This window comes from Orbicella faveolata, unplaced genomic scaffold (assembly GCF_042242905.1).
Source record: "Orbicella faveolata isolate gen_17 unplaced genomic scaffold, um_ofav_v1 contig_14, whole genome shotgun sequence".
NCBI lineage: Eukaryota > Metazoa > Cnidaria > Anthozoa > Scleractinia > Merulinidae > Orbicella > Orbicella faveolata.
In genome coordinates, this window is record NW_028301541.1 from 11,356,680 (window position 1) to 11,380,000 (window position 23,321).

Consider the following 23,321-nt stretch of genomic DNA (forward strand, 5'->3'; position numbering starts at 1 on the left):
TCAGGGTATTCGTAAATCTATTAAAACTAAAAATAAGCTATTTAAGCATTATTTGAAAAGTAAGTCTCAAAGTAATCACTCTCGCTCTAAAATTTACAACTAAAGCATATTTTAATTGTTAGTAAAAAACTATTTGTAAAGAATATTTTACTTATCATGTTAATAATACAAAAGCCACATGGAAGGGTATTAAGCAGCTTATTAGCTCTAAGCGTAGTAAATTGTCCTTCCCAAATAGATTAACAGTCGATGGTAACACCTTAACTGATGCCAAAGGTATAGCTGATGCCTTCAACAAATATTTTGCCTCAGTTGGGCCAATGTTGGCCAATGGTATTCAACCTGGCAATAGAACCTTTGTGGAATATTTAACAAATTCACAATGCAACAGTTTTTATTTATCACCAGTATCACCAACTGAAGTTGAGAATATTATTTCTAACTTAAATGCAAGTAAAGCACTGGGGCCACATAGCATTCCAGTGACGATTCTTAAATTATTGAAGAGCATCTTGTGTCATCCATTATCTTATTTATTTAATTGTTCTTTTTCTCTGGGTTTAGTGCCAGATAAGTTAAAAATTGGGAGAGTAATACCTCTATACAAAAGTGGTAATCAGGCTTTAGTATCCAATTATAGACCAATTACGCTGTTATCTGTTTTCCATAAAATAATTGAGAAGCTAATGTTTAATAGATTAGTTAATTTTCTTGATAAACATAATATACTAGATAATAATCAATTTGGTTTTCGTAGTGGACGCTCCACTACCCAGGCCTCTATGCTTATCACTGATAAAATCCAAAGAGCCATTCAAAGTAAATTATATTCTTGCGGGATATTTTTGGACTTAAGTAAAGCCTTCGATACAGTAGATCACAACATTCTCTTAGCTAAACTGGAACATTATGGAATTCGTGATTTACCAAATGAGTGGTTCCGCTCATCCTTAACTAACAGACAGCAATTTATTTCTCTAAACAATTTTGACTCAGATCCTGTGCAAATAACATGTGGGGTACCACAAGGCTCTGTGCTTGGTCCAGTATTATTCCTGATTTATATTAATGATTTCACTAATTGTTCATCTATTTTTGATTTCCATCTATTTGCTGATGATTCTAATCTATTTTATACCCATCGTGATTTACAGCATCTAGAGCAAAATGTTAATCGAGAACTCAGTGAAATTAGCCTATGGCTTCGTGCCAACAAACTATCCTCAATATTACTAAAACACATTTTGTAATATTTCATCCTCGTCAAAAAAAGATAAACAATTCCTTAGATGGTAAGCCAATTAATCAACAAAAGAGTGTTAAATACCTTGGCATTCTCATAGACTGTCATCTAAATTGGAAAGAACAAATTCAACAAATTTCAAAAAAAATATCTAGGGGTATTGGTGTCCTATCTAAGATTAGACATTTTGTTAATACGAAAACACTAGTTCAATTATACCATGCCATTATTCTTCCTTTTCTCTCCTACGGCTGTATAGTTTGGGGCAACACTTATGATCATAATATTAAACCACTTCAAATAATACAAAGGAAAACAATCCGTTTAATTACTTTCTCAAATTTTGATGCACATACAAGTCCTTTGTTTACTAAGCTTAACCTTCTTAAAGTGCACCTAACCCCAAAATTTTTTTTCGCTAAAACAAATCTAGACTTTATTTGAAGCATTTGGGCGAAGAAATTTTTGAATTTGGTTGAATCTTCGATTTTCTATGCCCTTTCAAAGTCGCGATTAAGTGTTTCACGACCGCGTTTTAGGGAGTCTGGGGCGGCGGTACCTGATGACGTCTACCCAGGAACCAAACACAATAGCGCCTCAGTCAACTCTCTATATTTGCTCGAGAAAATAGAACGCAAAACTAATCGTTCCGATGTATTTTGGGACTAAAACGTCCAAGTTTTGTCTCAGAATCATTTCTTTTTCGTCACTGGAGTCAGAGTTAAGTTTCGATTCGGAAGGCTCCGAAATAAACTTCGATCGAGCACGTTCGACAACTGTGAACTCACTGCTTAGAACTTTTAGAGCAATTTACAATATTTCAAGCGACGATGGGGAAGACGTCTTTGCGGACGAGCTGCCTGTATATTAGGAATGGAAAGCTAGATACGAAGTGGAGGAGCAGGCAAACGAAAAGCAGGAAAGAAAACTCAAGGACTGCTTTGGATGGTAATTTCGTCAACTAAACGTAAGATTCCCACGCGTGTTTATAGCCCGTTTACATTTGTCCTTACCGAGAATGTATTTTGTCAAGGTTCTGTTAAATCCAGTTTGTGTTTTACTTTCAGTTGAATGCTTCATGTTTATAAGAGCGACGTACGTGTTGCAGTTTTCGAGACTTGATGAACTGCAAAACATTGGCTTCGATCGATTGAAAATCGTATTGTTTGGACCTGTATTTTTGAAGCTGTGGGAAGCAAGGCGGAAGGAAACATTTCATACAATTACCGATTTCACATTGTCACACGTTTTAAGTCGTAACTCCAAATAACCAATGTAAATTGTTCTCAAAGTTTGCAGTGAAATTCGTCGGATAAGCGAAAAGGATGTGTTCCCTAAGCGGTCCGCAGATAATGTTACGCGGTCATATTTTCGACGCTATTGCACAGAATCTTTGTCGCACTGCTGATTTCCAAACCTTCGAAAAACTCTGTGAGTCTAACAATTTTGTTATCATGTAATTCTAGAGGATTAATCTTCGACTTTCATCTAAATCGAAAGAGAAATAAGTGTTGGTTAGCGGCGTACAGTTGCGATCTATTTACATATCAGTATAACGCTTCTTGATCATGACCGGATCACACAACTTTGCCGGTTATGTTATAAATACTGCGGGATTGGAAGATATAGGTTGTAGGTAGTATTTCTACAAATTGCTGGTTAGCTTTAAGCAGAACATTTATGAAAATAGCGTTCGAAAGTCTGCGTAACAAATTCTAGTGACAGTTCTTCAATGGTTCTCACAGATTCAGTTCGCTTGTTTCGGTTCGACAAAATCAACCATCGTTTACGTCTTTATTACACCATTAGCCGATCATCGTCAGTAAATTGTACAGTATATCTTTCTTTAAATCTGGAATATTGCTGCAACAGCCGATAGCACCTCTGGAAGACGTTTCTGCGCACTTTTCGAATGTGTATTGCACCATCCTGAAAGAAATGAGAGGAAATGAGTGGAAATGAGATATCCAACCTTCCTGGGTAGACGTCACAAGAGCCGCTGGACCCATTCTCCTCAAACTCGGTCGTGAAACAAAATGGCGGTGTTTTGGAGCTATTTTCGAGATTTCGTCGTGGCACAGAAAATCGAGGATTTAACGGAATTCAAAAATTTTTTCGCAGAACTATTTCAAATAATAAGTAGATTCGTTCTAGCGAAAAAAAATTTTTGGGGTTAGGTGCACTTTAAACTTCAAGATTATATTAAGCTTCAAACTCTCTTTTCATGCACCAGTTTAATACTGGCAAACTACCAAAGATCTTTGATTCTTTTTTTGTCAAAACATCTTGTAAACATAATGTAAATACTCGCTTTGCATCTAGATCTACTTTCTATCTTCCAAAAATTCGAACAAATTATGGCAAATTTAATATTCGATTTAATGGACCTAAATTATGGAATGAACTCGATGAAAGATTCAAGTTTTGTACTTCTAATCAATTTAAAAAAGAACTAACTTCGCATTTCATTAGTCTCTATTAATCTTTACTGATATTTTGATGGTTTATATCTATTTATTTCGTTTTTGTTTTGTATATTTAATCTTGTACCAAGTTTGTGATACTTATGTGTACCAATGTATTTGTTGTGCCTCTTTCCTGACTCTTACATTTTTAATTATTATAATTACCGTCACCCAACTAGTTTAGCTTTTTAGTTATTTTGGGTGTCCCACTACTGTATGTACTGTACTGTTTATTTATATATTTGTAATTACAATCTTGTAAATTCTTTTAGTTGTTTACAGTAGTAGAAGTAAACTGTTGTTGTTGTTGCGACATCGTTACTGAATAAACGGATTGGACTGTTAGACGTATGACTCGTACTACTGCGTTCTCGCGCCCCATTTCATACCGAAAGGTGGGCGCTACGAGGAGTTTAAATAAGAGACGGATGTCCCCTGCACAAACAATAACAATTGAGTGAACGACAGAGAATGAGTAGACAAACGAGTGCAAAGCAAACAAACGCCTAAACACAAGCTAAGCAACCGAAAAAACAGATGATCGAAAGTGCAGGCAGACGCTCGCTACCCAAGTAGCAAAAAGCAGTTTAAGCAGCAACGCCAACAACGCGAAAGACAACATCGATGAACAAGCGACTTAATATTCAGCCTACGAATCTCGCGAGAATTTAGATTCATTCAGTGACTTCAGTTTCACCCTGCGAGCAGAGCCTCTTTTATCGTTTTTTTGAGCGGACAGGAGACGGAAAAAGAGGCTCTGCAGAAATCTGCTTTAGCCTTTGAAGTCGCCGTAGCCCCAAATCTCGGGCTATTCATTCCAGTTTACAGTCGTCAAACTGGTTTTTCGAGTGCGAGCATCAACTTTTACGAGAAACCGATGGTCGAAACTGAGCCCACTGGCTGCAAGAAAAACATGGCGGCGAAAGGGTCGGCGAAAGGAGTTCGTGCGAAAACGCTTGACGATGCTCTGCTTACACGCAAGCATCAGTCAGCTTCTATCAAGTCTTTCACACCTGGGACTTTCGTATCTTTACCCAGGGTCACTGGTCACGGAAAATCTTTCATTTTATAAGCTTATCAACCTTCGCTTCCGTTCGCAAAAGAGTTGCAAAAGCACTCCGAGCTCTGATTTTCTCTGCCCACTAACTGCGCTGATCGAAGACCAAAGCCAAACTTACCAAGTTTTCGGTAAGAATTGTTTGAAGCTCGAGGAATTTAAACAGGGCTACCCCGGCGATTTGTTGTTTTCAAGTAAAGCATTAAGAAGGTTCATCAAATCTGAGCGAAGAAAATATTTTTGGCGTTGTTTTAGATGAAACTCATTGTGTGGTTATTTGGTGAGTTTTCATTCTTTTTTCAGCTTCTTACAGATCATGAGTAATACTCATCTTCACTGTTTTTCATTGTTATTTTCCTTTGTGTCGGTGAAGGATAATTATGCATGCACAAACCTGAAATAAGTTGAAGAAACGTTAGATAAAACCAAGAATTAAATTGAATCATGATTGTATATACCTGATGATTTAATTATGATATCATTTTGGTTTGAGAGATAAACTATTTACTAGAAAGCATATTGTGCTGTTTTTATTGTTACTCAGGCATACTTTTGAGCACTTTTATTATTATTTTGGCATTATTTAATCTTTGCCACAATGAATCAACATTAATTACTGATTAATTATCACTTATTGATATTCACGTGGTAATATTCATGTCACACTGGTTAAGTTGGACTGGTAATCATGGCCAAGTTCCCTTCCAGGCTGCCTATTCTATAGTTGGCAACATACAGTAAAAGCAATTCTGAAAGTTCCAATGTTTGCCTGACTGCAACAGCCAGCACAAAGTTGGGGAAAAATTAATAAAATTAATAAGATGTTAAATATGACAGCTGTCAAAACCATTAGGATGTCACCTGACAAAAGAAATGTTAAATATATCGTTGAAAAAGCTAAGAGAGTGTTCCTTTGGGGTGATCTGGATCAGGATTACGGATCCAAGATCACTCAGATCATTGTGCATCAAACAAAAGGAGCTGATGAATCCATGACCAGAGTGGATTCATCAGTTCCTTTGATGTACCATGATCTGAGTGATCTTGGATCACTGATCCTGATCCAGATCACCCCAAAGGAATGCATCCTAAGAGTGAACCACAGGATACCTTTAATTGGCTTATCAATGATATGGTAAACAATGTGCATGCTGAAAAAATCATAATTTTCTGCCAGTCATTAAGAGCAGTGACGTGGTGACATTTATGACACTTTTCAACACTTCCTTCCATGAAAAAGTACAATTAGGGACTGTGTATCACTCAAAGACCCCTCAAGACATCAAGGATAATATCATGTTTTTTTCAGGACTGATTTACTGTCTCACAATGGAAATACTTGCCTGGTAGTAACAGCTAGTGCCCTGGGAACAGGAGTTAACATACCCAACATCTAAAAGGGTTGTTATATTAGGAGTGCCAGAGAACATGGAATCCTACCTTCAAGCAGTTGGAAGGGGTGAAAGGAATGGTTCTGATGTTTTGTCCATATTGTTTTACCATGCATACCACTTGTGTCACTGTGATCCCACAATGAGGGCATTTGTTAAAAACAAAGTTAAATGTAGGCATGTGGAAACAGTTGTTAAAACAGATTTTTAATGAGAAGATACAAAAACCTTCCATACTGCACAAGGGCTGTGATGTGTGTGGTAAACAGTGTGATTGTGGAGCCTGCCCAAAAGAAATGATAAAAAATTATGCTTGGACGATCAAGATAAAACTTTCTACAAGTAGGGAGGTCAGAGCCATGAAAACTTTGCAGAAAGTTTTATCTTGATAGCCCTTTTCATTATAATTTTAGTAATTTGTATCATTTTTGACAGCTTATATTAAGTCAAGAGGATGATCAGAACACATTTAACAAATTTGTTTAGCATTGCCAGGAGGTGCAATGCCTCTCAGGGGTGCAAATCAAAGATTTCGGTTTCACTTATAATATGGGTGCTTAGAACAAACTACCTCCCTTCCAGGTTGTACATTGCTGTCATTCTATTTCTGGTGTCCTTAATTTAACTTTATTTTAATTAGCATAACTGCCTATAGCTCGCTAATACGGCAATGGTGATCAGGAAGGTGTTCAGGTGACACATTTACAGCGAAAGTGGATACAAATTACATAAAAGACACATTAACAAATAGAAAACGAAACTACTCACGCGTGCATACGAAGAGCGATTACGATTTGTGTGTATTTGATTAGAAAGGAAATTTGTATTTAAATGTCCTTTCAACTACTGTCCTCCAGTGCTGATAAGAGTTCGGTTTTGCAACTTTATCCTGCCGGATTGCTTCGGTTGTGTTTGCTTCTAAACTAAGTCTAAGACGGACGACCTTTTTGCGATCTTCTTGGCAAGGCCATCGTGACTCCGCAGTATAAAGTTATATTTACTTCCAGCACCGCACAAATTCAGGCATTCAGCCCACAACAAAGGTAGCACGAATCCTTTTCATTCTTCACCTTAACTCTTCTTACCAAGAAGCCCCAAGTTCTACACGACGACTCTTTTTTGCGCTCTATTTACATTTACATGAAGGGTGATTCGGCCTGGGTTCGAAACTGTATCTTAGCAACGCGCTGAGCATGCTCAATAAGAACTTGACACGATTCGTGCACAGTCTTTACTCGGTACAAAGCATATGTACCGTAAGAAAAGGCTCTACTTGCAGGGTGCTTCGGTTTGTACATATTGTCAGAAATATCCCAAACAGAATATGCAAGACAGCGTCAAAATTCGAAAAAGAAATTTTAAAAACTGGCCGTCGTATAGTTCACGTTCTCTCGAATATGCATAATGTGGCTATTTAACGTTGTTGTTTTGTGATCTTTTGTAAACAACGGCAAAGAAATGAACAAAGAATTATAACGCACGCTTAGCCCACAGTCATTGTGCTCGTTGCCGTTGCCGTTGAATTTTGCTTAATTAAACTCCCTAAAATCGAATAAACAGCCAAATAATGAAGAGCCAAACGAGCACAAAGCAAACGAAAGCCCGGCCGAAAAAAAATACAGCTGAGAGTGCAGAAAACATCTCTGCTGTGAAACGCAATTGTTGGCCCTCGTTGCCACAAAAGAATAAGGCAAGATCAAAACGTAGACTTGTCCAACCGTTTTATTTTCTTTTCGGTCTCTCGACCTCGTAGCCTGCAGAGCAGGCGAGATTTTTTCGAGCGAGCGCTCACATCGTAAAAAGTTTAGCCGCCATCTTGAATTTTTCATGTAGTGGAAGACTGGAGAGAGAAAGAAAGTTTTACCAAGGGGGTGAATGATAGGCAAGAGGAAGGATAGGGGAGGGGGTGGAGCGAAGAAAATCTCCTGCCCCATCCCCCACCGTCTAACATGGCGGTCTAACATGGCGGTCATAAGGTTGTGACGCTAACTCGCCCCAATAAGACGCCTGCACTGCAGGCTATCGACCTCGTGGTCGACTAGTTTCTACATATCACGTGACTGACTGTGACTGACTGTGTGGAGGTGGGGTGACCCCTACATACTCCCCCTCTAAAATGAGATGTCCTCCTGGACATTGGAACGCATTGCGACAGCTTCCTACATCCTAGCAACAAAAACTACTTTGAAGGGAGATCAGGTCTTCACACTCAAAACCTACCTGCTGATAAGATAACAAATAATGACTAATTACCGACGACAGTGTTCTTGCACGGGTTCTAGATTGCTTAACAATTTATCACTAAACAAGTCTCTGTTTTTCTTCGACAAACAAAACATGATACCAATGTGCTAATAGTTCAATCAAGTCCAATAAAGTTCAATGAGGTGAAGTCTCTAACGCAGACAATCTTGAAGTTTTCTTAAACAGCCATTGGTGGCACACGCTGGTAAATGTTTGGGGGCATAAATGGTACCGACGCTAAGTACACTGGTGTATGATAAGGTATCACCCAATGCTTGTGCATGGCTAAGGTGCCGTAAGGTGTCGCAGGAAGCCATGGTGAAGAAACAGAAACACTGGCAGTTGTCGCTGGAGTGCTCAAAGTACAAATTGGATGGTAACTTGGATTTCCAAGATGATCATAACATAGAATATTTGGTGGACGGCGGTTTCGCACAGGATATTGATATCCTACTGGCTTTTGAGGTAGTAAGGGTTCCTGTTCCGTTTCAGAGTCAGATGGAGAATAGTCTTCTGTCACTGACATGTCATCACCATGTTCTGACAAATCCTGCATATCGTCAGGCAACAAATCTTCTTGGGCACCATCTATTTGCTCTTGTCCACGATTGTCTGTTTCTGCTGTTGGTGTTGACAACATTTCCAACTCGGTGGGTGAGAGGCCAGGTAGCTCCCCTTCATCTCCACTGTCACTACCATGCTGATGAACCTCTCTTCCTTGGTTAGCAGGGACTGACCTTCTCCTCTCTTGGGTATGCCGAGGGACAGGTTGTGACAAATCACTTTGTAAGAAGTCACAAGGCGATAGAAGATTTCTGTGGAATATTCTTGATTTGCCTTTCCGGCCTTCTGGCGTTACTTCAAATACAGGTAGGTCTCCCTTTTGCTCCATTATGAGATGTACTTCCTGCTCCCAATGAGACCTAAGTTTCCCAGGACCACCACCCTCTGAATGGTTACGTACCAACACACGGTCACCTGGCTGTAAACTGGAGAGCCGTACTTTTCGATCATATTGCTTCTTTCCATCCTCTGATGACTTGGAGATATTCTGCCTGGCCATTTCATAGGCATCTTTCATTGCAAATTCCCATTTCTCTGTGTACTCTGTATGATTCATACGAGTGTCTTCACGTGAAATTCCGAACATTAGGTCAACTGGGAGGCGTGGTGAGTGGCCAAACAATAAATAGAAGGGAGAAAACCCAGTGGCATCATTTCTGCAGGAGTTATACGCATGGACAACTTTGTTAAGTGAGTCCTTCCACTTGTGTTTCTGGCTTTCTGGGAGAGTTCTCAACATATGCAACAGTGTTCTGTTAAACCTTTTTACCTTCCTGTTCCCTTGCGGGTGGTACGGTGTTGTTCGCAGACGTGTTACGCCACTAAGCTTTTCCAATCTGTGAAAGAGTTTATTCTCAAACTCCCGTCCTTGATCATGAAGTATCTTTGTTGGGAAACCAAACCGTAGCACAAAGTCATTAAACAAGCGATCAGCTGCAGCCTTGGCTGACTTATTCGTTGTTGCATATGCTTGTGCAAAACGAGTAAAATGGTCAATGACGACTGAGATATACTCATAACCACCAGAACTTTGCTCCCAATGTAAAAAGTCAATTGACACTAATTCAAAGGGATATGAGGTAGTCACACTGTGTAGTGGTGCTCGCGTAGACAAATCTGGCCGTCGCTGTTTAAGACATGGGCAAACTTTGATCACAAAGTGAGTGATGCCATCTTCCATGTTGGGCCAGTAGAAGCGTTCACGTGCCAACTGGACTACGCGAGGGGCTACTAAATGTCTCATTTCCTGATGAAGTTCTTTGAAGACAATAGTGTGAAACTTCTGAGGCAGCACCAGTTGGGAGTAAGGTCCACTCCTTCTAAACAACAGGCCATCTCCATCACAGTAGGGTTTGCGTCGCTGCCTCAATAACACCTTTGTGGCAGGTAGTTCACGTTTAATCTTCCACGACATAGGCCATTTTCCTGTTTTCAAGAATGTGAGGAGTCTTCCTATCACCTGGTCTTGTTTCTGAATATCAAGAAGGGATCTTTTGCTAATTTCATCCACACTTGAACCAAGAGATACTTCCATGTTCAACAAGCTGGAATCATTGCTTACTGCAGACACCCAAACTGTCTCTCCTCGTCCTTGTGCTCTTACTCCCACACAACATGCCTTGATATCACCTTGGGACACATTCTCGGTACACAGTTTCATGTAAGAATCAATGTCCATTGGAAATCTTGAGAGTGCATCTGCATCTTTATTGGAGTGACCTGGTCTATACTTGATGGTGAATGAGAAATCTGCGAGCTCCGATACCCAACGGTGACCGGTGGCATTTAATTTCGCAGTGGTCAGCACATAAGTAAGGGGGTTATTATCAGTATAGAACATGGTAGAGGTAGTCTCTGAAATGTTCGCATATAGCCCACTTAAGAGCTAGGAACTCAAGCTTCCCGGAATGGAGGAAATAGTTCTTTTCCGCCTTGGCTAGTGATCGTGAGCCATATCCAATAACTCGCATTTTCCCATCCTGTTTCTGGTATAAGACTGCTCCTAGTCCCTCTTGTGATGCATCAGTATGTGATACAAAGGACTTACTGAAATCAGGATAGCCAAGAATTGGAGGAGACACAAGGTGGTCCAACAATGTTTCAACAGCTTTCTGCTGTTCCGTCCACACCACTGGTCGAGAAGATGGTACAGAACCATGATCGGAACGTTGCTTGCTCTTGTGTGATTTGGCCACACCTTCAGAAGCTGCCTGTAATAACTGGAAGAGTAGGTTGGCAATCCTAGCAAAGTCCTGGATATACCTACGGTAGTACCCAAGAAGCCCTGTAACTTCCTCACTTCACCAACTGTACTAGGCTTACTGTCCTTCAGAGTTCTAACCGCCTCCACATTGGAATGGTCTAGTCTGTAGCCTGCTGCTGACACAATCTGTCCAAGATAATTTACTTCTTTCTTAAAGAGTCTGCATTTCTTTGGTTTAAGCTTAACCCCATGTTCACGCAACCGTCTAAGTACTTTCCGGATATGGTTAACATGATCCTCAAATGTTTGGCTGAATAAAATGATGTCATCAATATAAGGTATACAGATATCATCCCTCAAACCACCAAGGCAATGTTCCATAAGGCGTTGAAATTCTCCTGGTGCATTTGTAAAGCCCATTGGTAGGCGAACCCATTCATACAGTCCCCAGGGCGTGGCAAAAGCTGTCTTATGCCTACTTCCAGAACTTACAAAACCTTGATGGTAAGCCTTTCCTGGATCGAGTGAGGAAAACCACTGATTCCCACCAAGGCTTTCCAAAGCATCCTGCACCCTGGGCAAAGGATGGCTGTCGCGAATCGTTTTTGAATTCAACTGTCTATAGTCTATGCACAATCTTAATGGCCCATCCTTTTTTCGAACCCATACAACCGGAGATGAATAAGCTGACTTTGACTTTTGGATCCACCCACGATTTTTAAATCTGTTAAAACAGGTCCTCAACATATTGCTTGACTTCTGCGTAAAGTGGTCGGGGAATGGCTGTATACTTCCGCTCAACTGGTACTGAATCAGTGAGGTTAATGTCCACTTGCAATTCCTCTGCCCTTCCAACATCATCATCCGTCTTTGAGAATGACTCGGCTTCTTCTGCAAGCATTTTTCTTACTATGAGACGCTGTTCCATCGTGAGGTCTTCGGTGTCAATATCAGGAATGTAACTACATGGCTGTTCTTCACAAGTCGTGTTACTGCCTTCATTAACACATTGTTCTGGCATGTCAACATTTGGAGATTATTCTACATGTATGCTGGGTGAGTTTTCCTCCTTCAACTTCACCTCAAGAGGGGTGACTGACTTCACTTGCTGAAGGTGTCCTAAAATTGTTCTCCCTTTCAAGATGATGCCATGTTTTGTTGGATTATCCACGCGAATATTGACCCTACATGTGGAACCTCCTGCCACAGTCACCTATGTCCCAGGTATCTCAAGACCACTAGGCCAAGACTGGTTTGGATCAAGTTCAAACAGTACCGGTATCTTACCAACTGGACCTACAGCAGCACGACATGAAAAAATAACCGACTGTCCTCGTGGAATTACAGTATCTTACTTTCTTGACTGTCCAGAAGCCAATTCCCTTGCAGGCTCAGATGTGATGAACTGAACAAGGACCTCCACCTTTCTCGCTCAACACCAGTCAAACTTGAAGTAAGCACTTCCACTAACAATCCATTAACTCTAGCTGAAGAACCACTTTCAAAAAGCTTAGTAATCTCTTCAATAACATTAAATCCAACAATAGGCATATCCAAGGAATCCTTGGCAATCAAAGACGGCACTTTAACGGTGTGGTCAAAGTCATCCTCAATAAGATTAAAAGTCAGTTCCACCCAACCCTCATAGGGTAGGTCAGTTCCATTTGCTGCCTTCAAATCAAGCCCATCCATGCCCAACAACTCTGCTATGTCCCGAATGTCACACCCTGGAAGACACTGCTTCAACCAACTGTGCGAAATAATTGAAACTTGAGCTCCAGTATCCCAAAGGGCATCAGTCTCTCGCCCATTGAGCAAGCATTTTACAGTACACTTACGCCCCACAAGACGAACTACCCGTGCATGCTCCTGTGGTGACAAATGACTCACAAAGACCCCTGTCTTTTCTCTGTCTTCTCTACACTTTCGCTCTTCCAAAGAGGATATGGCCTGGCAAAGTGTCTTATGTTGTCTCCAGTGTTTCTGTTGACATTTCCTTGGACAATATTTAACAGCTTTATTACTGCATTGCTTGAAAGAGGAGGTACCCTCTTTGCTTCCACAGAACTTGTAGACATGGTGGGACGAATCCGCTCCGGCTACACCCTGTCCCGCTGACGCAGCCTCCGTCCGTTTCCCGACACCCTTCTACATCCTCTTGCAAAATGATCTGTTGAACCACATTTGAAGCAATGATCGCAGTTGTCTACACCTGCTGTCCTACATGAATTACACTGTCGACGCCGAAGCTGTGACTGGTTACCAGATGTATAAGGACGGGTGGAATTCCTCTCTACTGGGGCACTGACTGTATCAAAAGCTTCTTTCAAGGAGGCAAGATTTGACTGAACTGCTTCCAATGCTGTCACCAGTGTATTTGGCTTTGGCTCCTTTTTCTGGGGCTTACTACTCTCACTCTGGGGTGTTTGACTAGAACTTGTTTGGGTTTGGTTGCCTGGAGGTGAAGCAGTTTCAACTTGGTTAACCCTTGACCCTTTCCTGCCAGCCACACCCATCTTATTTTGGTGTTCTGCCTCTGCCGACATAATCCGATTAACCTTTTCCATAAGTTGTTCATCAGTTACAGAAGCTACTTCCAGTAAAGGGCGCAATTTAGCTCGAACTGCTTCATCTTGTAACCCCGTCTCTATAACATGGAGGAATAATGCTTGGGCAAGGGAAGGCTTGTACTTGATGGAACCATCAGTGGCCTTTGACACAAAAATAATCTGCTGTTTTAGGTTTAAAGCTCGAACAATAAAATCTTGAGGAGATTCACTTACCCCCTGGTGCAAGACAGATAGTTCCTGATACAGTTCCGTTGCTGACTTTTGCTTAAAATGAGCTTTCATAATCTGCCTTAAGTGTGATAATGACAGATCCTGTATCATCTCCAAGTACGATCTCAGTTTAAGGCTTGGACTAACTGCACGAATAACGGCCTCTACAATCTCACTCTCTTTGTAGCCCGCCTTAATCCCCGATTCTATCTGTCGCGCCAAACTAACAAATGACAGCCCATCCTTAAAATTATCTCCCGCCACAACTCCATGGATCTTGAACTCCCGCCTAAGCACCTTACTAACATCAACATTTACCTTTGTTTCTGCTCCTTGTGCTTTCTCAGTAGCTTTTTCTGTCGAGTTAAGGGGTTCAACCTTTACTTCCGCCGGTTTATCGTCTGTTGTGTCATCTTCGAGCGGAGGTGGTTTTCCATCCACAAAGGCAATTAGACCAACCAACAGCGTTTTCTTGTCATCCGGTTCGCTTACATCTTGCTCTATTTTCTCACGAATTCTCTTTGAGTGCGCCAACCGCCCCAACTCTTTCGCCTCCACTTGTAAATGCTCTGCTGATTGTGCCAGTGCATCCACTCCAAGACCACAGACAGATTCAAGTTGCAGTTGAAGCTCCTCGATTTCGAGTTCCGCTGCCATTCAATTTATTTACAAAAGATGAACAACCAAAACAACTGCGTTCGTGCTCGTCAGCTCAGCAATTCCACACACAACAAACTTTATGACGAAATAACACAACGCCAGGGTAAATTTCTATTCAAAATATGGCGTGGCGTGAACTTTCCGCAGTCGCTGGCATAACACGCAATGCTATCCACAAAGCTAACACGATCAAAACACGACACGTTCAAATGTTTTGTAAAGCTCCATGAATGTGTGTTTTCGTCGCTACATTCAGGTAAATTTCCCTGAGCGACGAGTCCTGGCAGAGTCACCAAATGTTGGCCCTCGTTGCCACAAAAGAATAAGGCAAGATCAAAACGTAGACTTGTCCAACCATTTTCTTTTCTTTTCGGTCTCTCGACCTCGTGGTCGACTAGTTTCTATATATCACGTGACTGACTGTGACTGACTGTGTGGTGGTGGGGTGACCCCTACACAATCAAAACATATAAAATGACGTTCCCGCCATTTCGTCTCAGGTAGTTTCGAGAAAGTCGCTTCGGCTCTCCACGCATCGCGCGAGTAACATCCGCGGAAGAACTGGGTACAATGTCTAAAAATAACTTAAGAGGGATTACCTTAGTTAGAGGACCTATAGGGGAGATTCACTCTCTTACCTTGATAATCTCTTGAAATCCAACAATCAACTCTTCGAGATGAAATTCTAAACTTCGAAGTAATTTGTTCTGTGAGAGTGAAATAGAGCCGACATAAAGCTAAACATATTCACAGAGTTACAACAACCGCCAGTGATGTAGAAGTGCTTAGAAGTGTAAAGCTGAAGTCGTTTTATTGGAATATAGATGTAACAGAGTAAAATTAGGAAGAAAAATCTCCGCTTCAATTACAAGGGAAACATTTTTAACATCAAAGTGTCAGCTCTAATCCTCAATAATTTCACTGTGGTAGTGACAAACACGAAAACTTTGACTCTTTTGGCCACTTCAAACCTTCTCTTATTTAAGAAAATTTTGCATTTCAGACCGTAAACATTGTAGTTTTGGGAATGTTATATTCCATGATATTAATTGTATGTAAAACAAACAGGCCGAGAATAATTTTCAAGAGCGTCACAACTTTTTTTAGATGTAAAAACGTTTCGGATGAAACTTAATCCATCTCAACTTCAGCCAAAGTAACAGAGCCCGCTAGTACAACATATAACTAATAAAAACGAGACAAAAAATATGGAAAATATAACTAATTGCGGGATAAAAAAAATATTTACTTTAGACAAACAAAACTAAGTAGCCAGTGAAAGATTGACATGGAAAATTGGCCTCTTGAGTGAGGATTTCTCTGCCCCAATGAACATGAAGCGCCTCGTTTAAGAATCAATTGATTTAGCTATTTAGTGTATTTTGAAAGGCAACCCGACATCAAGCTAAACAGAGATAGTCTCAAACAATTATTTCGCTTTTTCACACCCATTTCTTTTTCAGGTAAATGGGGTCGCTATTTTTGAATTATATTAGCATTCAAGCACTTAAACATCAAGTTAGCGATGAAGAAGGAGGTCATTTATTATTATTTACAATAACATTTATTATTTGTATTGCGCCTTTTCTATAAAATATTCAAAAGCGATATTCAAAAGCGGTCAATCAATAGCTGCATTTCTTAGATGTACTAATATCACATTAGGTTCTTCACCAAAGTATCTACACTGGTCTTTATTAGTTTTGTACCTTCATCTTACTAATTGGGCTTAGTGCGTACCTTGGTAATCAGGATTTATAAAACCGGCCACACCTAGCTCTGTTTCCATAACAACATCGAGAAACTCATGAATATTTTAAGTAATTCCCATCATGCATTATAGAAAACAATGTCGTCAAACGTACTTCCACTACTATCAACCATCGGGAAACATCAGTCCACTAATATAAATTACCTCATTCGTTGGGCCTTTTTAGAATACGGTTCAATGCAAAATTAGGCGTTTTACTCAGTTGTTTTGGAAACATTTCGACATGAAGTTGGTTTTTGTGTCCCCAATATGTTAAGGAACTAATTCAGTGTAAATGGCAGTCTACCCAAGTCGCTGCGATCTCGTACTGTTTACAAGTTTTCTTCTGTCTGCTGTGATGCCAGGAAAATTTCTCATGTCAATCTTTCACTGGCTATTTAGCTTTGTTTGTCAACCTGAGCATCCGACAATTAAATATCTATATTTTTTTTGTCACGTTTTAATGACTTATATGTTCTACATCTATTTTCCTTTCTAATTTAATACACTCTTTTACACACTATTGTCCTTTTTTTTAATTTTACCTGTAATGAAGAAGAATAAAGTTTCGTCCGAAACATAATTACGTAAAAAAAGTCTTCGTGACATCTTAAAAATGTTTTCTACTGAAGTAAATAACTTTATTGTTCACAGGCTAAAAGTAAGTTTAACTTCGTACACAGTAAACATTTGATTTTGTCAGAAAGAGCATATATTAACTTAAATTAATAACAAAGGATTTATAAATAACCACGTTTCAGAGTTTTATCTGGATAAAACGAGCCGTCGAGCCGTAATGAACGTGAGCCAGTTCGGTTAGAGCAGACCCGAACCAACGTCAAAGATTAAATCTTTATCCCGGGACCCGCAAAAGCTAATAGCCAGGGTATTCAAAGGATATTAATTTTCCCCGCCTTCATTAACCCTCATGTATATCTTGCATGGTTTACATATTTCTGTTTCTGATATTTCTCTGTATCTTTACGAAACCGTATGCTTCTATCCGCAAGTCAAGTTTAAACGTCTTAAATTGCTGTATGTGTTCTTAAGCTCCAGTAAAATATGCAAGGACTTTACATTGTTGAATGTTAATCCTGCAAAATTAAATATTAACGCTGAAGGAGGCTCTCTGGTACGAATTTACTTAGTTTAGACAACCGAAGCTGGTAATGTCCACTACATTTATAAAAACATCCGGGTAAATGTCATAGTGACGTTGTTTAAATTTTAACAAGAGCATCAACAAGGCAATATATATCACTTTTCTATGAAACGATTTTTCACGCTTCAATTTATTTCTTCGTCTTTTCTTTCGAAAGAAGTAAAGCATGTTTTAGAGAAAACTGCCTTGAACGAGGTTCAAATAATTATACAGCAAATATCACAAAAATAACAACAAATAAAGAACATTTGACTACACTGTTGCCGACGAAGACTGGCTAGATGTTTGTATAAGAGTGTTAACGGCAATCGTTCGTTGATAAATTTTTTGGTTAATTGTCGTTTTTAGCCGTCCCCCTATTGTCAAATCATGGACGCTTATTTTCTTTGTAGTTGTTGTTTCTTTTTTTTGTTTCTTAACAAAGTTTCACCAAGACAAACCTTCGTTGTTTTCCTTCCTATCTATTCAGTGAAATAAAGTATAACTGAAACTAAGTTGTTTAATTTCTTTACCAAATTCAACAAAGATTACAAGCGCAACAAATCAACAAAACTAAGTCGGTGGAAAGCTTACTTAGCGATACGTGATCTTTGTAGATATAAACGGCAGTTTCTTTAGTTATTCAAATTTCAATTGTCAACCCTAAGCTTGTGGTAGGACGAATTGTAAATAGGAATAACCACTATACCTTTGTTAAGCTATAATTGACTTACGTAATGACTTTTCCGTATTAGTTTTATTTATTTAGGTTCCTTAATTTAAAAAACACTAAAGTAAAAGTAAGTACTAAATTCAGGCGCGCGGCAGTCGAAAATGGATGCACCGAGTACATTTTCACCTCGGCGAAATAATTCCAGCAACGGAGTGTCGACACCAGCTTTAGACGATCACAGCCTTCAGGCTGAGGCAAGGAAGGCCGGGATCTTTGGATTAATAGCAGTTCTGTCGTTTATGTTGAACTCACTGTTCTGTGTGATTATGATGAAGAAACCTGCCATGTTGAAAAGACCACACAACATTCTCCTGTTCTCTTTGGCAATCACAGATCTACTAACAGGTTTGTAGCTTTATTAAAAACGAATTTAACAGCTAGATCACGCCATCGTAGAATATTCTACTATAAAATAAAAATCATATTCAGCCCTGTGAGGAAAAATACATCAACAAATCACCAAAGTTGTTCATTTGAGAAGAGAACGAATGGTCAAATCTGCACAAAATTGTTATAAACTGTGCAATTTTCTAGCTTTTTGCTGCATTAGACTTTAATTATTTCGCTTGAAAGCGTGTTTGTTACGGCTCGGCTCAGAAATTTCAAATAGGAACCGACATCTAATTTCTTTGGCCCTGTACAGTCGGGACGAACCTGTTACATCAACATCAACAGCATTCATAAATATTTAAAATAAAGTTTTAGCTCGTTAGCACCTAAGGGTAGGTGGTTGATTATGATAATGATGTCAAAAAGTGACACGAAATAAAAGCTGTCTTTTGATGAACAATTTTCAAGATGTTCAAATGATACTCAATTTCCTTTTCTTTATCGAATTGTTCAAATGTACTCAGGGATTTTTGTTTGAAAGACTGCTATATTAATACTTAGCCACAAAAACTATAATTTATTGATCTTATTCCGGAATAGTAATAAATGGAATAAACCCGAGTATCGGTTCGATTGTGTGAGTCACAGAATGTTTTCCAAGCATTCTGCTCTTGCACCTCTCTCCTCCCCAGAGACCTCCCCAGAAATTCGACAAGTTCGTAAAAGGAAGCCGCTGTGAGAGGTGAGTAAGGACGCGTCTGCACTCGTATCGTTCAGCGGATTCTCCTCACCCAGATAAACCCTTTGAGCCTTCCCTTTTGCCAGGAAATAAAAGACCTGGGGTTTTCAATTTATTATTTATCATGATTATGATTATGATTATGATTATGATTATGATTATGATTATTATTATTTAAGAGTCATTTTCTGAGAGTGTCGAGAATCGGAAGACACTCACGAAAATTCGATTTTTCTTTTATTTCGCCAAAACATACCTTTGGGTGAACTTATTCAAGGAAAATTAGTTTAAAGTTCCAACGATTTATTTCACGGCCAAAATTTAAGAAAGTTTGAAATTTGCATATGACGGCGGTTTTCGCGGCTTAAAATGTTCAGAACTTCATGCTTCTTTACGAAAACAGCGGGGGCGTAAAAACAATCCTATGAAAACAAAACTTGGCACAAATATTATTTCATTCTTATACTCTAAAATTGTGTAATAAGTTTCTTGAAGCTTTGTTTGTAGCTTTTTAACGAAGGGTATTTGTCCAGACGCCATTTGTGTCTCTTGGCAAGGAACAAATAAAGGCCAACTTTGACTAGTATAAATGGCCTCTGGTATATTTCATTTGGTCAAAATGTCCACATTTGAGGAAACCTTGGTTATTGTTTTTTCACCCGATAAGTTACAGCTCTGGGAATTAAAATGTTCTCCGTCAGTAAAATAAAATGTTACGGCATGTAAGCGAGTTCAATTTTATGCAAATCACAAGGTTATTCTTTGGAAGTCAACGGTTTAAAACAGGAAACAACGACTCACCGCTATTTACGTTCCTTCTACTGCTACAGAAACGATTTTAACTTCCCAATGTCCTTGTGAGCTGTTCTGTAAAATATTTCCAGTAAAACAGCGAGCATAAACGGCCATAAAATTCGCCAAAGTCGACAATGTTTATATTTGAGATGAGACACTGAGCGGCACGCACAGTCTAATATATGCTGAATATATGCTTCAAACCGTAGTAAATTAGTTTCTCATGCCCATATGCCTAATGTCGACTCATGAATAAATAAATCAGTCCCCCGTACACTGAATAAACAACTCGAATGACCTCTGAGGGCAGGAGGTCACCTGATATGTCGTTATGTTACTTTTCCCCGGTTTCACATTACACACGTAACGCCGTATTGAACATCACGGGATTTAGTTGAATTACGGTATTCAAAATCTCTTTAAAGACATTTCAATTTAAAAAGAAAATTGAAAAAGCAACATTTTGACCTAACTGTTAGCTTCTAAGATATCGTTTATAGATGCAGGATACCCTGACATGATTTCAACACTGGACTGATCTCTTTGATGTCGACGTGATTCATAGTTTTGCGCTTAGTACCATTTGGCACACATCTAAACGTGCGCAAAGATAAATACTCAAAAATAAGAAACCGTTTATCTGCAGGAAAAGTTGGACCGCCGAAGATAATAATGTTTTAAATTCTGCATATTATTTATTCAAGTAACGCAAGATACCTGCTTTCAGTAACGCTTCGTGTCGCTTGGCAAAAGTGACAACCTTTACTCTATGTAAATAAAGGCTTATACCCCGTTCACACCAAAGCTTAAACATGTTTAAATCGTGTTTTAATAAACTTGTTTTACTAAACTGCCCGTTCACATCGCGGGCGCGTTTAACAAAACATGTCCAGAACCGTGTTTTATAAAACTACCTTGACGAGGTAGTTTAACTTTTGTGTTTTATTTAACACATCCAAAATGGCGGCCGTTAAAAAACCTCGCGGAAGAGTTTGGGAGAACAGAGAGACCATGTTGTTACTTCAGAAGTGGGGGGACGAAAACATACAAACAAAACTATTGTCCTGTACCAGAAAGAAGCCTATATGGCAAGAAATCAGCGCATTTCTACGGGCGGCGGGCTACGAGGACAGGGACGAAGACGCCTGTAAAACAAGAATACACACTTTGGTAAGCGCGTATCGTTCCTACAAAGATGAATGCAGGAAGACAGGAAACGGAACTCCGAAGAAGAAGCCGGCGTTCTTCGATGAAGTCGATGAATTCTTATCAGCAAAGCCCTGCACGAAGCCAAAGAGTGTTGTTACTTCTTCCCAAATTGTCATTGGGGATGGTACACAGGTCTGTGAAGAAGAAAGCAAAGGAAATGTCGAAAACGTTGCGCCAAATTTAACTTCCAGCAGCAGCAGCGACAACAACAACAAAGCCAGCAAATGCCCGGAACCAAAAAAAGGTGCTTGTGTGACATGTACAGGTGAGCTTTCAAAAAAACACTATCGCCTATTGGAGGGCCAGACAATTGTCGCACGTAACAGAACATGGGCGCCTTGCACTGTCGATAAAGTTGATGGGTTTATTTTTGCAAATATACTTCAAGACAGATGGAATCATGTATTGCAAGAGATAAGTAAAACATAAAGCAGCTGCTAACATTATTAATTTCCGACTTGGATCCCCACATTTAAGCGTAAGATTTGTTGTGTTCCTTTTCAGAAACAACAACAACGGAGGATGAGAAGCCAGTACCTGTATGTAAAAGTGGCACAAAAAAACGAAAGTTGTCAACAACTGACGCATTTGCCAAAGTCGACAAAGCTTTAGAGGCGTTTGTGTCCTATCAGCAAGCAGCTGATAGGAGATTTATGGAGGCAGAGAAGGCACGTGAAAGAAGAGATGAAGAAAGGGAGGAGAAGAGAAGGAAAGAAGATCAGGAGTTTCTGTTAAAACTGGCGCAGGTACTTCAAAAGTAGATTCAATACGTTTTTGTACTCGTGCCTGCGTCACTTTCAGCTAGATCTTCTATCCGTTATCAGTTATTTTTTCGGGGTCATTTGTGTTAAAGCCTAAGGAGTTGAACTTCATATCAACATCAGATCATCATCAGGCAACATGTACTAATTCTGATGGTTAGCCGGTTAAATTTCTTATGTAAGCTTTTATGCTGTACATTTTTACTTGTTTATTCTTGTCTATTTCCTATATCATTTGTTGACCAATTTTGATGAATTTATCTATAATGAGTATTTCGTAGTTTTTAACTTTATGAATTTATTTTCTTCAGAGATATTAGCATATTTTTGCTATCAGGAAATTCGAAGTAAATTGATTTGATGACACATAATTTGAGGCCCTTTTTTTAAAATAATTTATTCCAGTGTGTATTAAAGAATTGACAGCTGAATAAATAAAAGTTTGTTAATCAAGCAATGATTTTCTCTTTTTATTTTTAAATTGCTTGAGAAATATTATATAAAGCTAGAATTGTTCTGAGGTCACGTGAAGTTCAATTAATAGCTGAAATGGTCACAATCTGACATGTTTTACCTTGTGTCTGGGCTTGAGAATATGAGGCATAATGAAATCAAACATGCAAGGGAAAATTGAGGAAACACAGATTGAAATAAATATATGCAAAATGATTATGGAATGAACTTACATTTCTGTTTTGCTTCAACCTGGGGTGAAAATCATATTTAACAATACATGTATGCTGTAGCAGTAAGTATAAATTTCTTGTGCACCCACAGTACCCAAAACTCAACAGTGGTTATTGGTGTTGTCTCTTTCTAAATTAACCAAGACTCCTTGTTGTTTTTTTCTTTCATAATTAGTAATTGTTATGTAGAAATTAATACTTGCTACTGGATAGATTTTTGCCTTGCAAACTTCAAAACCACTCTCACTTTGCTAGTGTAAAATTCAAGGAACAAGGATCTCATGGAAAAAGTAATTTAATATTTAATTCAAAATAAATTAAATTTGTTTCTGTGGTTCATCCAGTTGTCCAAAGCAAGAAGTATGGAGAGGGGTTTGTACAGGTTCTGGAAAACCAGGAAAGTCCTGGAATTCTGTGGCATTTTTCGGGACTGGAAAGTCTTGGAAAAAGACTACTGGTCCTGGAAAAGTCTGATAATTTATTAAACTCAACTAGTAAAAATGCAAAACAGAAAATAGTTGTCTGCAGTGTTGAGATCTTGAATTAATGTGAATTTTGAAGTTCTGGAAA

General features: G+C 39.2%; 1 protein-coding gene, 1 long non-coding RNA gene and 1 pseudogene across 2 annotated transcripts; 2 read left to right on the forward strand and 1 right to left on the reverse strand.

Moving 5' to 3' along the window:
* Positions 1–1,479: 1,479 nt before the first annotated feature.
* LOC149113989 (uncharacterized) lies at positions 1,480–3,867 on the reverse strand. Its single transcript, XR_016206380.1, has 2 exons — positions 3,427–3,867; positions 1,480–1,627 (listed from the first exon to the last, which is right to left on the reverse strand). It is a non-coding gene; the product is annotated as an uncharacterized LOC149113989 (long non-coding RNA).
* Positions 3,868–5,346: 1,479 nt separating this feature from the next.
* Positions 5,347–6,741, forward strand: LOC149113990 (uncharacterized; annotated as a pseudogene).
* Positions 6,742–21,049: 14,308 nt separating this feature from the next.
* LOC149113991 (uncharacterized) lies at positions 21,050–22,518 on the forward strand. Its single transcript, XM_089286617.1, has 2 exons — positions 21,050–21,569; positions 21,809–22,518. Exons 1-2 carry the CDS (start codon positions 21,056–21,058, stop codon positions 22,063–22,065), a joined length of 771 nt encoding a protein of 256 aa, XP_089142743.1. The 5' UTR covers positions 21,050–21,055; the 3' UTR covers positions 22,066–22,518.
* Positions 22,519–23,321: the final 803 nt, after the last annotated feature.